This window comes from Rhinolophus hipposideros (genome assembly GCF_964194185.1).
Source record: "Rhinolophus hipposideros genome assembly, chromosome: 23".
In the NCBI taxonomy this organism is placed as follows: domain Eukaryota; kingdom Metazoa; phylum Chordata; class Mammalia; order Chiroptera; family Rhinolophidae; genus Rhinolophus; species Rhinolophus hipposideros.
In genome coordinates, this window is record NC_138069.1 from 22,345,789 (window position 1) to 22,359,937 (window position 14,149).

General features: G+C 46.4%; 1 protein-coding gene across 1 annotated transcript; it reads left to right on the plus strand.

The window, feature by feature from the left end:
• Nucleotides 1–433: 433 nt before the first annotated feature.
• On the plus strand, nucleotides 434–4,545 carry ADRB2 (adrenoceptor beta 2). Its single transcript, XM_081036260.1, has one exon. The coding sequence runs from the start codon at nucleotides 660–662 to the stop codon at nucleotides 1,911–1,913; it is 1,254 nt and encodes a 417-aa protein (XP_080892386.1). The 5' UTR covers nucleotides 434–659; the 3' UTR covers nucleotides 1,914–4,545.
• Nucleotides 4,546–14,149: the final 9,604 nt, after the last annotated feature.

Genomic DNA, 14,149 nt, shown 5'->3' on the forward strand with positions numbered 1-14,149 from the left:
GAGCATGTCTGTTAGGGTGCATGTGTGCCTGTCCATGCGTGTCTCCGTGGGCACTCGTCTCTGTTTCCGATTGTGGGGGAGTGCCCATGTACTGCCCTCCGTCCTGAGACCTCAGGCTACACAGGCGCCCAAGGCGGACAGGTAGCAGCCACAGAAGAGCCCAAAGTTCCTGGCTTGGCTGGTAAGCACGCCAGCCCCATCTCCAGCCCTCCTGGGCCAGCCAGATGAGCCTGGAGGGGAGGTGGCCAGCCCCGGGAGCAGAGGGCTCCGCCCGGGCCAGCCCAGGAGGGGCGGGAGAAGGGAGGAGAGGGGCGGGAAGGGGAGGGAGCCTCGCCCCTTTGGGGCTGCCCGTGTACCATTGGCGGAAAGTTCCCGCACGTCACCGGGAAGGCAGTTCCTCTAAAGTCCTGTGCACATAACGGGCAGCGCGCACTCTGAGGCGGCTTCTCCAGATAGCAGGCTGGGGTTGACGGGCACCTGGAGCCCAGAGCGCCCCACAAGCTGAGTGCAGGACGCGCCCTTACCACACCCACCCCCAGGCCGCTGGATGAGGCTTCCAGGCGTCCCCTCGCTGCCCGCAGCGCCCCGCCGAAGGTCCGCCCTCTGAGGCGCGGCCAGTGAGCCAACAGCCAGTGCGCTCACCTGCCAGCCTGCGCGCCATGGGACAACCCGGGAACCGCACCGTCTTCTTGCTGGCGCCCAACGGAAGCCATGCGCCGGACCAAGACGGCACGCAGGAGCGGAATGAGGCATGGGTGGTGGGCATGGGCATGGTCATGTCCCTCATCGTCTTGGCCATCGTGTTTGGAAACGTGCTGGTCATTACAGCCATCGCCAAGTTCGAGCGTCTGCAGACGGTCACCAACTACTTCATCACCTCCCTGGCCTGTGCGGACCTGGTCATGGGCCTGGCGGTGGTGCCTTTTGGGGCCAGCCATATCCTCATGAAAATGTGGACTTTTGGCAATTTCTGGTGTGAGTTTTGGACTTCCATCGACGTGTTGTGCGTCACGGCCAGCATTGAGACCCTGTGCGTGATTGCCGTGGATCGCTACTTTGCCATCACGACGCCCTTCAAATACCAGAGCTTGCTGACCAAGAATAAGGCCCGGGTGGTCATTTTGATGGTGTGGGTTGTGTCAGGTCTTACCTCCTTCTTACCCATCCAGATGCACTGGTACCGGGCCACGCACCAAGAAGCCATGGAGTGCTATGCCAAGGAGACCTGCTGTGACTTTTTCACGAACCAAGCTTATGCCATTGCTTCTTCCATCGTGTCCTTCTACCTGCCCTTGGTGGTCATGGTCTTTGTCTACTCCAGGGTCTTCCGGGTGGCCAAAAGACAACTCCAGAAGATTGACAAATCTGAGGGCCGCTTCCATGCCCAAAACCTCAGCCAAGTGGAGCAGGATGGGAGGAGCGGGCATGGACCTCGTAGGTCCTCCAAGTTCTACCTGAAGGAACACAAAGCCCTGAAGACCTTAGGTATCATCATGGGCACTTTCACGCTGTGCTGGCTGCCCTTCTTTATCGTCAACATCGTGCACGTGATCCAGGATAACCTCATCCCTAAGGAAGTTTACATCCTCCTAAACTGGGTGGGCTACGTCAACTCTGCTTTCAATCCCCTCATCTACTGCCGGAGCCCGGATTTCAGGATTGCCTTCCAGGAGCTTCTGTGCCTGCGCAGGTCTTCTTTGAAGGCCTATGGGAATGGCTGCTCCAACAGCCAGGACAGATCTGACTACACAGGGGAGCAGAGTGGATATCACCTGGGACAGGAGAAAGACCGCAAACTGCTGTGTGAGGGTGCCCCAGGCAAGGCAGACGTTGTGAACCGTCCAGGTACTGTGCCTAATGATAGCATTGATTCCCAAGGGAGGAACTGTAGTACAAATGACTCACTGCTCTAATGCAGTTTTTCTACTTTTTAAGGACCCCCCCCAAAAAAAAACACTACACAGACTATTTAATTATTGGAGTGTAATGCATTTAGAATAAAGTTGTATAGAGATGTGCAGGAGGAGGACATCCTTCTGCCTTTTTTTGTTTTGTTTTTTTTTGTTTTGTTTTTTATTTTTCTAAGCTGTAAAAAAGAGAAAACGTATTTGAGTGATTGTTTCTTGTATAGTTTGGTTCCTCTTTGCATGGAACTTGCAAGTTGATGTCTGAAGGGCTGCGGTCCCAGAGGACCTGGGGCTGCTGTGTTTTGATGACTTTTCTGTGTATCTACCTCATTGGTCAAGTATTAGGGGTAACATTGCTGCTGGTAATTTGTATCTGAAGGACAGCTTCCTTCCCGCACCCTTGGACTGGAGGACCCTGAGTCTCTCGTGGACCTTGCAGCTGTGAACTTGGACTCTCCCCACTCCTCTTATTTGCTGAAACAGGGTGTTGTAGGCAGGGATTTCAGGGGTAGCTTCAGTTGTTTTCCTGAGCAAAGTCTAAAGTTTACAGTAAATAAATTGTTTGACCATGACTTCATTGCACCTGTTTCTCCAAAACCCCTTGACTGGAGTGTGGTTGCCTCTCCCCCTGGAGACGGCAGGTAACTATTTGTAATCCCTGCGCAGTGACTTAATGTGGAATGGCACAGGAATGACATGCTCTGATTGCTTAACTCTTTCATTTGCCTTTGAATCTGCGGCTGCCCACCTGTATCTCTCCTAACGCTAGGGCCCCTAAATCAGTTCTGCCTGCTCCTAGCCTACCTCATCTCGCTGGTCCTATGGTGATTATTCTGTGTTGGTACATCAGAAACACTGACTCATAGAAATGGAGTTACAGGCATCTGTGGTGTCCCTCCACGCACCCCTACCACCCACCTTCCAGTTCTGCTTGCTTATTAGCTGCTTATATTTACGTCTCTGCCATGTCTTCTAGTGGAGATCTTTGTGTTGCATCAGGGCTTGGCATCTGAGGGCTAAGGAAGGCGTCCGGGTGAAAAAGCTACTAAACACCACCCCGTAATTCCAAGGGAAACTGAAAGGGCATTGGTCAGAGGGAGAAAAGCTGGAAAACACTTATCTGATGAACACCTCAGACCTAGACACAGGGTTGTAACTCTCTTCCTCCTTCTTTACCTCTGTCCTCCCCCCACCCCTGCCTTTGACTCCCATCACTTCAGTATACACCAAGATTTCTCAACCTCAGCGTTCTTATTTGGACCAGATAATTCTCTGTGGCGGGGCACTGCTCTGTGCATTGTCAGATGTTCAACAGCATCCCTGGATTCTACCTCTGAGATGCCAGGAGCATCCCCTGAGTTGTGACAACCAAAAATGTTTCCAGACATTGCCAAATACCCCTGGAGGGGTGAAATTGCCCCTGATTGAGAACCACAGGTACAATTCAAAAATCTACACAGATTTTTAGATTCTGTGTAAGGTAAGCACTTTATCTTGCCATCTCAGACAGGGATTTTTCATGGTTCACTCAGTCGGATAGTGACAGAGCCGGGACCCGTGTTCTTTCCACTCCGTCCTGCTACTTTCTGAAGTTTACCTTCCAGCTGCCCAGATGCTGACTGGGAGATGTGAATCTTTTGGGAGGGTTTATCAATGGAGGCCAAGCCTGGGCGCCATTACTGCCTGTTTGTAGAGAGACGATAATGCTGTTAAGAAGCACATGAGGGAAAATCACAAAAGTAAACACATTTCTTCTCCCACCCCCTTTCTATTTTTGCCTGTGCGCCTGAGCCAGAGCTTGGCCCAGGTCTGACCGAGTGGATCGTCCTCCTTGGCAACGCCAGCCTGGAGATCAGCCTGCAGGGTTCATTGCCATTACTCGCTCATGAAGCTGACTCCACTTTTCTCTTCTCTTCTGTCCCAGCCAAGGTCCCCAACCAGAAAAGCACTGGTCTCTTCTGCTTCCTGTCAGCTCAGTGATGGGTGGCTGGGTGACCACTGAGCTCTCAGGAGAAAGTTAGGTGCCCATGATTTTGGAATGCGTCGTGGGGAAGAGTATCTGCCATTCAGCACTTTCACTTTTTCTCCAAGGGCTTTCATATCTGTTATCGTGTTCTCCTTCTCCTGCTCTGGGCCCCACACCCAAAGATATAGGCAGCTTCTCCAGCTAATCTTCAGACTCTTCATAGCCTCACGGGATCTTGGACTTGGAAGAGCCCATAGAAAGCATTTGACATCAGAAGAGACCAAAAGCCTGTGAGGGGGGATGGCCTGCCCAAGGTAAGAAGCCAAGGATGTCAGAGATGAGGCTTCTGCCAGGGAGCTGCCTGTCATTCCAGGAACTGGTATATTCTCTCTGCCACACACTCATTGAATTCTGCCTTTACCCTCAATTGTGGAAGCTTTTCTCTGGGGCTGTCACAAAACAAATTCATTTCAGTGGATGTTTTTATTGCTTTGGGATTCTTAACAGAAAATTCAGGCAGTAAATAAATAATCTGCTCTAGGAACAAGATGTGATCTTTTACCCAAAAGGAAACCCTAGGATGTCCTCAGCATTTAGGAAGCTGGGAGATTATTTCACTCTTTATGACCTGTCAGGAATTTCAAACCACTCCAGGTAGAAATTTCCCAGTCTTATGTCAAAAAAAAAAAAAAGTTGAAAACTTTCCTCATTTGTAAGTCCCATGGATAATAAATATTATTAATACACAATGTTGTATTTGTACTCTCTTGGTTAGAAGAGCATCTGACATCATTTCAGTTAAAAGTGCAGCCATGAATGTTAATTCAGATTCCTAGCTAACGGGCAGGTCAGCCCTGTGCATGCCCCTTTAGGAATACTTGAAGAACTTGGATCAGTTTTAAGTGTCTTGACAAGCAGGAACATTTTAGGTGTGTCTCCATCCCTTGCTTTCTATCTCCTTTGGTTTTGCTTTGTTTCTTTTGCGGGGCAGGAATTTGTCGGTGTCCCTCTGTTCCTCTGTTTGCTGACAGGTTGGTTACATAAGGTTTGTGTTGGCTTCATCGTCATAAAGTTTTCTTTGCCTGGACAGCAAGTTCTCAGAGTCTGTCAAATGAGAACCTTATCCTGAGATGCAAGCTGACAGGTGTGCACAGTGGCAGGACAGGGTGGGTCTCCCTGCCGAGATCATTGTTGGGGGAGGAATTTGGGGAAAAGGAGCTTGCACATAGGAACTATCATCACAGGAGGCTTAGAATGTCGCTGAGGAACCTACTGCCAAAAGAAGCCTCGACCAGAATCAGTTGAGGGATATTTATGGAGCACCTACTATGCGTAATAGAGAAAAATGGAGGCTTCAGTCTCTGCCTTCTGCAGCGTAATATTAATAATATTATGGACTCTTACTAAATGTTAGGAACTGTGCTATGCACCTTTTAGGCCTATGGCATCTTGACTGTCTTATGATGTAGGTTGCATTATTGTCCTCATCTGACAAATAAGAAAACTGAGGCTCAGAAAGGTTAGGTAACTTTCCGAAGCCACACTTCCGGCTAGTTGCAAAGTCAGGACTGGAACCCAGGTTCTTGTGAGTCCAGCACCCACAGAGCCTAGCACACATGCAAACCAGGAAGTCGCACAAGGTAGCTTATAATCCGTGCCAGAACAAGTGTAAGAACTGGAAATGCAAACCTTGTTGAGAGAAGACGAAGATTGCTGTGGGCTGGGGCAAGGAGGAATGTTCCTTCAGAAGCATGTGACTGCAGGGTTGCTGGAGACGGACAGGAACCAATCACTGAAATACCTAGTTTGCCTCTCTGAGACTTTGCTGTGTCTTTTCGTCAGAAAATCAGGCCACACTGAAAAGAGGATATGGAACCTTTAAACAAGCCCAGGGTAAAGCAGAAACACAGCCCGCCTTATGTCCTGGCAAGTTCATTTTTGGTTCTAAAATTGAGACGTTCTCCAACATTGAGCAGTTAGCTGAACCTCAGGGAAAATTTGGCAGGACTGGGTGGCCCTATCGGTGTGGCGTCCATTTTGAGGTAGCATTCTACGTGAGGGAGCTGATCTTCTGACAGCAGAGAGTAAGGCAGGGCAATACTCTTTGAATGAGACTTTTCATGGACAGCACAATATCCACTAACTCTAACTCTGTACTGATCCCACTTCACTGAAAGTGCAAATAAAATGTGAAGGAGGAATTTTTGAAATACCTAAGAGAACAAACTTCCCAAGTACTTTCAAGAACTTGAGAAACACGGGTGTCTGATGAATAGTAAGAGGCAGAGTGAGGCAAAAAGAGGCCCAGATCTGTAAAATAATGGGCCCGGTACAGGTGGTCCCTATACTCTGCTCAGCTCTGCATTTCTATGTATATGTAGAGGCTAATTCAAGACAGCAGTTTATATTTCTAATTCAGGTTGATGACATGGGCCATAAAAACCATAGCTGAATATCCTAGCGATGGTCAGCTTGCAGTAGAGAATGTGAAGGAGGACTATTTGGTGCACGATAACTGCCTTCAAATATTTAAGAACCACTGGAGGGAGAGGAGTTTCATATGAAACTTATCAGTTTCATATGAAAACCAGAGGGCAAGCAGAACTCCATAGGAAGGTAGATTCCAGTTCAGGTGAAGGATGGACTTTTCTAAGAGTGAAATAGGTTATCTATCAGAATACTGAGCTTCCTGCCATTAGGAGCATTCAAGGGAAGCTTAAATGAAGGTCTGTGTAGGGCGAAGCACATGGGATTCTTATCCTGAGCAGGAGCTGGACTGAGCTCCTTCCAAATCTGTGATTCTATGTCCTTGAAAACAACAGACCTGAATGCTTTGAAAAGATCGTTCCCTAACTCCAGCTAGCCTTCTCCCCAAATCCTCTGGAGTTTAGAGGTTTCACTGCATTCTTAAACAGGAAAACCTCCAGGGGAAATCAGGATCTCAACAGTCCTTGGCTGTGGTGGAAATCCAGAAATAGAGCAATAAGGTTAAGCAGTTTTCCAAACTATTAGGTCTTTTCATCAGCTGCTCTTCCCATGCCTTTTGCAAATGACCTACTAACTCCCAGAGAGAGAATAATGAGAGCTTCACAGTGCTCTCTGCAAAGGCTATTACATCGTTCCCCACCCTTGGAATCATTGGATTTCCTGTGGTCCTTCCGTCACCCTCACAGGCATGGAAGGAAGGGAGGCAGGTCCTTGGCCAGCACGGAGCACTTCAGAGCCCTCTGTTCCTAGAGCCTGGAGACCTGGGGTCTGGCATCGCACACCCACCCACTAACTGGCTGGGCAACCTCTGACAGGTCACTTCCCTTCTCTAGATCTGTTTCATCATCTCTAATGAGAAAGACTTTAGTTTACATGAGTCCTGTGTTTCCTTCTTTCTCTAAAATTCTGTAAGATTTCAGGAAGTCTTCAGTGAGGTACATCTGGCTCCAGCGCTTTTATTTTAAAAGCACATTTTTTCTTCCTATATGGGTGATAGAACTCATTGTAGCACATTTAAAAATATATGAAAGCGTACAATGAGATAAATCACCCATAACGTTACCAGCCTGAGATAGCCATTGTAATCTGGGACGAATGTGCTCCCAGCCTTTGTCCTAAGTATGGCCATCCAGTTGTGTAAAAATACATTTTTACATGAAAATGGAATTCGATTATTCATAAAATTTTAGACCCACTGCTAAAACTTTTTCAAATGCTTCCTTGAATACATTTTATGTATAATATGATCCAGATATCATAATTTGTACTGGTCTATTGGCCTGGCAATGTACAATGGTCAGCAGTTTTCAAATTTTATGGGGTACAAAAGAGGCATCAGCCCAGAGCCTCTGTATTGGGAGATGTGATCTGGGCCAAGAATCTGCATTTTAGCAAGTTTGCCAGGTTTTTCCAATATGGGTGGTCCATGGACCACATTTTTAGGGACAAGGTTACAGAGATACATTTTGTAAATTAAATCGAATGTGCTGTTCCCCCTGACCCCACCCCTTGCTAGTGATGAAAATGTGTTTCTATACTTGTGTCTTTGAAAGCACGCTCTCTGCACCTGGGCTCTGATCTGATTTCAAAACACGGGAAACTCACCACGGAACTCCCAGGGCAGGGTTTTTTTCTGCCTTGTTAAATGCCGCTGCCCTAGTTTGTGGACTTGTGTTAAAATAAGTCTATTCAAGTTATATAGTGACCGACACCTACCATTTGAAAAGTGCACCAGCAGGTTTCTGTTCCACAGAACACCTGTTGCGATAACAATGGCTAGTGATTATATTTGTCCCCATTTTATAAATAAGGAAAACTGAAATGTGCGGGGGGGTTAACTAAGTAGCTGAAGATCCCCTAACCCATTGGAGGAAATGGAACGTTTTTAATGGGTGCATTTTGTTTATTCTCCAGAGATTTTTATATTTTTTTATTTTTTTGGAGAGGCCTGATTAATTTCTGAGCCTTGGAAATAAGGGTCAAGCCCCTGCCATTTAGGTAGGTTGTGGTTAAGCATAAACTAGGAAACCAGGTTGCACTGAGACCTGCAGCACACTGTCCTTTACCACTTTTCAGTGCGATGGGAGTGAGCTGCCCCTGATAGGCAGATGCAGACGCAGGCACCTAGTAACAGTACACTGGTTTGCACTCAGTCAAATCACTACTTTTGGGTCAGGAAGCCCTTGACATCTGCACATGGGGTGCTCTTCCCGTTTCTCTGCCCCGGTCTGTGTCAGCATCTGAGGTTTCACATTAGAGAATAGCAGGGTGGGATGGACATTGAGTGAACCCATCGCCTCCTTAATTCAGTGACCTGGAAACCGAGACTGAGTCAGGTGGGATCAGCCATAAGGGTGAGGAGGGGACCATCTCTCCTGGCTTGTTTTGTTATTATTTTACCAGTGCTGCAAGGACTGGAGTTTCTGAATGTGTTCATTTATCCAGGAAGAGAAAACAGTTTTTAAAATCACAATAACAACAGCCACGACAAGGCGAAAGGGGAGTCCTAGGGAACTCCTGTTTTCTTTTCGACCACACCACAACCAACTTTGCAGCCCCAGGCCTTGGATCCAAAAGCCACAGTTGCCTTTTCTGGGGAGTTTCTTTCATTATCGCAGTTCTGGCTCTATTTTACTGCCTAGTTTTTCTCTTTATAGAAAGCCTATTAGATGTTTCTAAATATCACAGACAACCCTGACAATCTCTTGGTGGACGGTTTTGTTTTGCTTTCTTGTTTTGTTTTGTTTTGTTTTGTTTTGTTTTGTTTTGTTTGAGAGGTACTCACTGTTCTTGTGATATGTATTGTACCAATAAGCCTGTTCTCACATACACTCAGGCTCCCTGTCTTGTTTCAGTTCCCACAGTCTCTCTGTATAAATCCAAATACTCACCCAGCTTCCTCAGCCTAAAAGAACCTAGGGTCAACCTCAAGGGTCTCATGGCCAGCCTTAGAAATCTCTTTCTATAGGATCGTGGAAGGGTCAGTGATGCCAGTTTTGGTGTGAGTTTCCTGACATTATTTTATTTGAGTGCAGTGGGCCCCAAACCCTACAGAGCCCCAAAATAATTTGCAGGACAAATCACTTCTCAGACAATACACCTTCCACCCCCCACCCCCGCCGCCCCTGAGAGTCTGATCTAACAGGGCAATGGTGGAGGGTCAGTCATCTGTTTTGCCACCACTTCCTCCCCCGGACCGCAAAACAGATGCTCTGAGGATGAAAACCTGGGACCTAGAGGTTGCACTGTCTTCCCCTTTCTACCCTTCCCGACTCAAGGGCACAAAATGGAGGCATATAAAAAGTAATCCCATGCAGCTCTACGCATTCACAAAAATAATCATTCTCTCAAATAAACCGAATCCTATTTTCCTGTGTTATCAAGTAAAACAGTATAGATTAAAAAAAACAATTTATAAGTAAAACATTACTATAAAAGAGGAAGGTGATAATCAAGTGCTTTAGGCTAATAGGCACTTAAAGTGTGTGTTGTGACAACATGGCATCTCCACAGTCATTCCCCCCAGTAGAATCATTGTCACCTGGTCCCAAGACGGGGCGGTAGCAGCACAGGAAGAAAAGGGGATTTTAGCTCCAGTGATAGGATTTTGCTCCTGACCAGTGCTCCTTCGCCCTAGACTCTCTGCCTTGGTTAAATCAAATCGTACTAAGGACTATAGGAAACAATTTGCCTAATGTACATAACCCTCCTACTTAGAAATCTGAAGGGGGACCCACCCAGCTACAGCTACAGAGCAGAGTATGACTCATACATATACATACACCTCTGTAGACACACACACTCACATAAACATACACACACACACACACACATTTTGACATTGATGCTAACTCGTAGCAACACAGATACACACATGCATTTTCACAGATACCTGTTCACATCTATGCTCTTTTGTGTATATTCCCATAGACACACATACAGGACACAGACATACTCCAGCCTAAATGGTCTCCCGTGGATAAATACACACACACAGGGGCTCCTAAGCATTCTTCTGTGTGCTTCAGAGCAGTAAATATGCTCTTTCAGTAGTCACGGTGCCACTGCTACCCCAGTTCTACCTACAGACTGTCTGGTTCATACGCTAACCCCTCCTGCTAGGTAAGTATACACACCCTTGATTATTCAATACATACCTAGTGTAGTCTTATGTGCCAGAACCTACTAGGTGCTGAAGCTCCGTGGGTGAACACAAACAGTTTCCCTTTGCCTTTACTGAGTCTGTGTGTAAGGGCAGGGTATGTTTTATAAAATACACGCAAATACAAAACTGCAACTGTGGTCGATGCTATGAAGGAGATACAGGGTGATTTGAGGAAATCTGACCAATAGGGAGAGCTCAGGACACATTCCCCCAAAGATGTAAGTCAGGTTTCAGCTGAGAGCTCAAGGATGGCTAGATAATTTCTAGAAAAAAGAGAGGAGGGAAGCACATGCCACTTAGGGAGAAAAGCATGTGCAAATGTCCTGTACTGACAGGGAACCTTGTGCATACAAAGGACTAAGCAAAGGTCAGTGTAGCTGGTGTGCAGAGAGTGGGAGCTTAGTAGGGTGCAGGAGGGGCCTGCAAGAGGCACACAGGGGCCACGCATGAAGGGCCTTCCAGGCCTTATTAAGGATTTTAGCCTTTTTCTTAAGAGCATTTAGAAGCCATTGATATGTTTATAGCAGAGACCAGATTTGCATTTTGAGACTATCTCTGAAGATAGGCCTACTCATACAAAAGCATAGATAAGTGTACATCTCTGGGTTCACAGGTGCACTTGTGTGTGTTTTCTTGGAAATGCATATTTGCATGTAAGTACTCTCTTACAAATGCTGCCTCTGTGAACATACCCGTATGTATTTATACGCATGGTATATCTAATCCCCGTGGGTGCTGGGAGACACACTCTTTCCCAGGTACCATCAGGACTAAGCCAGACTTTGGAGAGGGACTAGAAAAGTGGTGTTATCAGAGCTGAACCCTCTGACTTTAGATCTTTAGGCTTTGAGGCTTGGCCTCATGCATGTGCCTGCAGCTTTGCTCCCCATTCTCTTGGCTCCGAGCACCCAGTGACAAGGTGGGGTTTCTTCCAGAACACGCTCATTGACTATTCTTGGCCCAGGCAAGGAGGGGAGGATGGGCAGGTCGGGTTGCATAAAGATTGCCTTGTGCCTTCCCAGAGTTGTAAGCAGAGCCTCTGCCCAGCTCCAAGCCTGGAGTGCTCTTTGCATAGAGTTGGCAATGCTGAGAAATAAACATAAGGATGGGAAGTCAGAGGTCTGCAGGTCCTGGTGGGGACTGTGGTGGAACCCGAGGTAGTACGTTCCATAAGTAACCACTGCGGGAATTACGACACTGGAGGAAGAAACAGACCGAGCCCGGCAGGAAAAACTTTTCAAGGCAAGATGTCTGACTCTGTCCCTACTGCCTTGGCACCACAAACTCACGCACACACAAATTTACACATTAACAAATTTTCCCCCAGCGAGTGTAGCATCTCACAACAGAGGAAGTAGCAAGTAATTTATCAGCCACAACACCCTGCGTTATTTTCCCTCCATTGAACTAGAACTACATTTGTGTACATTTTGCTCCTGTTTACCACAAAACCAGCAAGGGCCTTGCCCAGAGCCAGCAACCGACTCCAGGGAGACCAATAGGAACGTTCATGCAGAATTAAAGACTCACCTACAGCCTTATATCGCAGGCCCATAAAGATGCTCCCAAGCGATGTTTTCAGAGTCGAAAGACTCCTGCTCACTGAGATTTTATGTTTTCAAATGTGGACTTGGAAAATGTTTTCTTCCATAATTAAATGGAATTGCATAATGTAATTTGAAGCTCTTTTTATTTTGCTTCAGGCTGTGTAAGGAACATCCTTCTTTTCTCCCAGTTGGGTGCTCTTTTATGCTCTGCTGGCAGGAAGCTACTAGATACATCAAGTGCTGGAGACCATAGCACTGGGCGAAGGGGACGCTGTGTCGCAACAGTTCTCATATTGATCCAGCACTTGGCAGTTCGCAGGGCTTTTATATCTGCCATCTTATCTAAGCCTCACAACTCTTAGGTCAGCATGGTTGTTCCTATCTCACAGATAAAAAGACTGAGGTTAAAAGGTTTGCCCAAGGGCCTGGAGCTAACACATGGCAGGGTTGGGACTTGAACTTAGGTCTCATACTCATCCTCAGGAAACAACTCAAGTTTGACAATACTTTGCTCCCCGCCTGAGACTCAGGGCTCTTTTCACTGTACTTTTCTGCTTTCTGCTGTATTTTATCTTATAAATCCAGGGTTAACCCTCCCCAACACTGAAGCCACAGCTGCCAAGCCTCAGATAAGTGATGACCTGCTCCAGGGACAGTCCCCAGGATGATTTCAATACTGACAAGCCCCAAACCGGGGTGAGCTAATGCAGGGAGTGGGCAGTGCCCAGTTCTATCTATTGTGGCAAAAACTCCGAGCCTTTCGGTTTCCGCATGCCAGACATCAAATGCACATTCACCAAATCAAAGCTATGGGATGATGTCTCCTGCTTTCTATACCTGTCCTGCTGGCAGCTCAGGGCTCTACTGAGGCTGTCCTTGTTCACTTTGCTTAATTCCTCTTGGATCCGGATGTTTCTGTGGGAAGACCCAGTGTGAGTTGCCCCAATCCCACACCCACTGGGCACAGGCCAGCCTGCTTTGGAGGGCCAAGTTCCACACCTCGATAAAAATTGCAGGCTCCAAGAAGTAGTTCAACTTCTTAAAAACGGCTTGTGTTTGGTTGAAATGTTGTATTTTAGTCATAGCAATTAGATGTTCTTGTTTTGCGCACATATCCTCCAACAGAATTGGCTTCAGCACAGGTGAACAGAATGTCTGGGAAAGCTTGGGGTAGATAACAATCCCAACCATGAGGAATCTCCCATTAGCGATCTCTTCTCCTCAGAGTGTTAGCTTATTTGGTTTACTTTCCAAGCAATGTGTGACTGATTCATTCATTCATTTATTCGAAAGATGTTTGAACACTTATGTGCGCCAGAACCTGAGCTAACGATTGGGGAATACAACCATGACCAACGTAGACATGGTTGGTCCCTATTTTTCAGTTTCATATGGTTTAATAGAGAAGACAATGAAAAGAAAATTATAAATGATATTTGGATCAGGCTCCCTAATATTAACACCAGAGAAACTTAAATATAATTATGAACAGGGGTGAGGAATGGAAAATTGGCTTCTGGATTTTGCCAGTAGATTCAGAAAGATATCTGGTATCTGTTAACCTCAGACTGGCCACTGACCATTCATGAAAATATTACCATTTTTCTTTTAAAAATGTCACATGGAAAAGCAGAGTTAATGGTGGCTCGGAAGGATATCAATTGCCTCAGTCATGGTCCACCTCTGGGATACTGTGTCCATTTCTGAGGGTCACATTTTTCAAGGAAAGGACATTTTGGGGCCTTCTAGGTTTGCCAGACTTAGCACACAAAAATACAGGACATCCCATTAAATTTGAATTTCAGATAAGCAATGAATTCTTTTTTTCATAGAAGTATGTTCCAAATATTGCATGGAAGACACTTACACACACACACACAAAAAGACTGTTTATCTGAAATTCAAAGTTAACTGGGCATCTTGTATTTTAATCTGACAGCCCTCCTAAAGAACAAGGAGATAATAAAGAAACCAAACATTTTGTCTCAAAATGAATAGTTGAAGGAGCCTGGATTTTAGGTTGGAGACAATGATACCGAGAGTAAGAACCTAGATTTGTGTAGGGAAGCATTTTCCA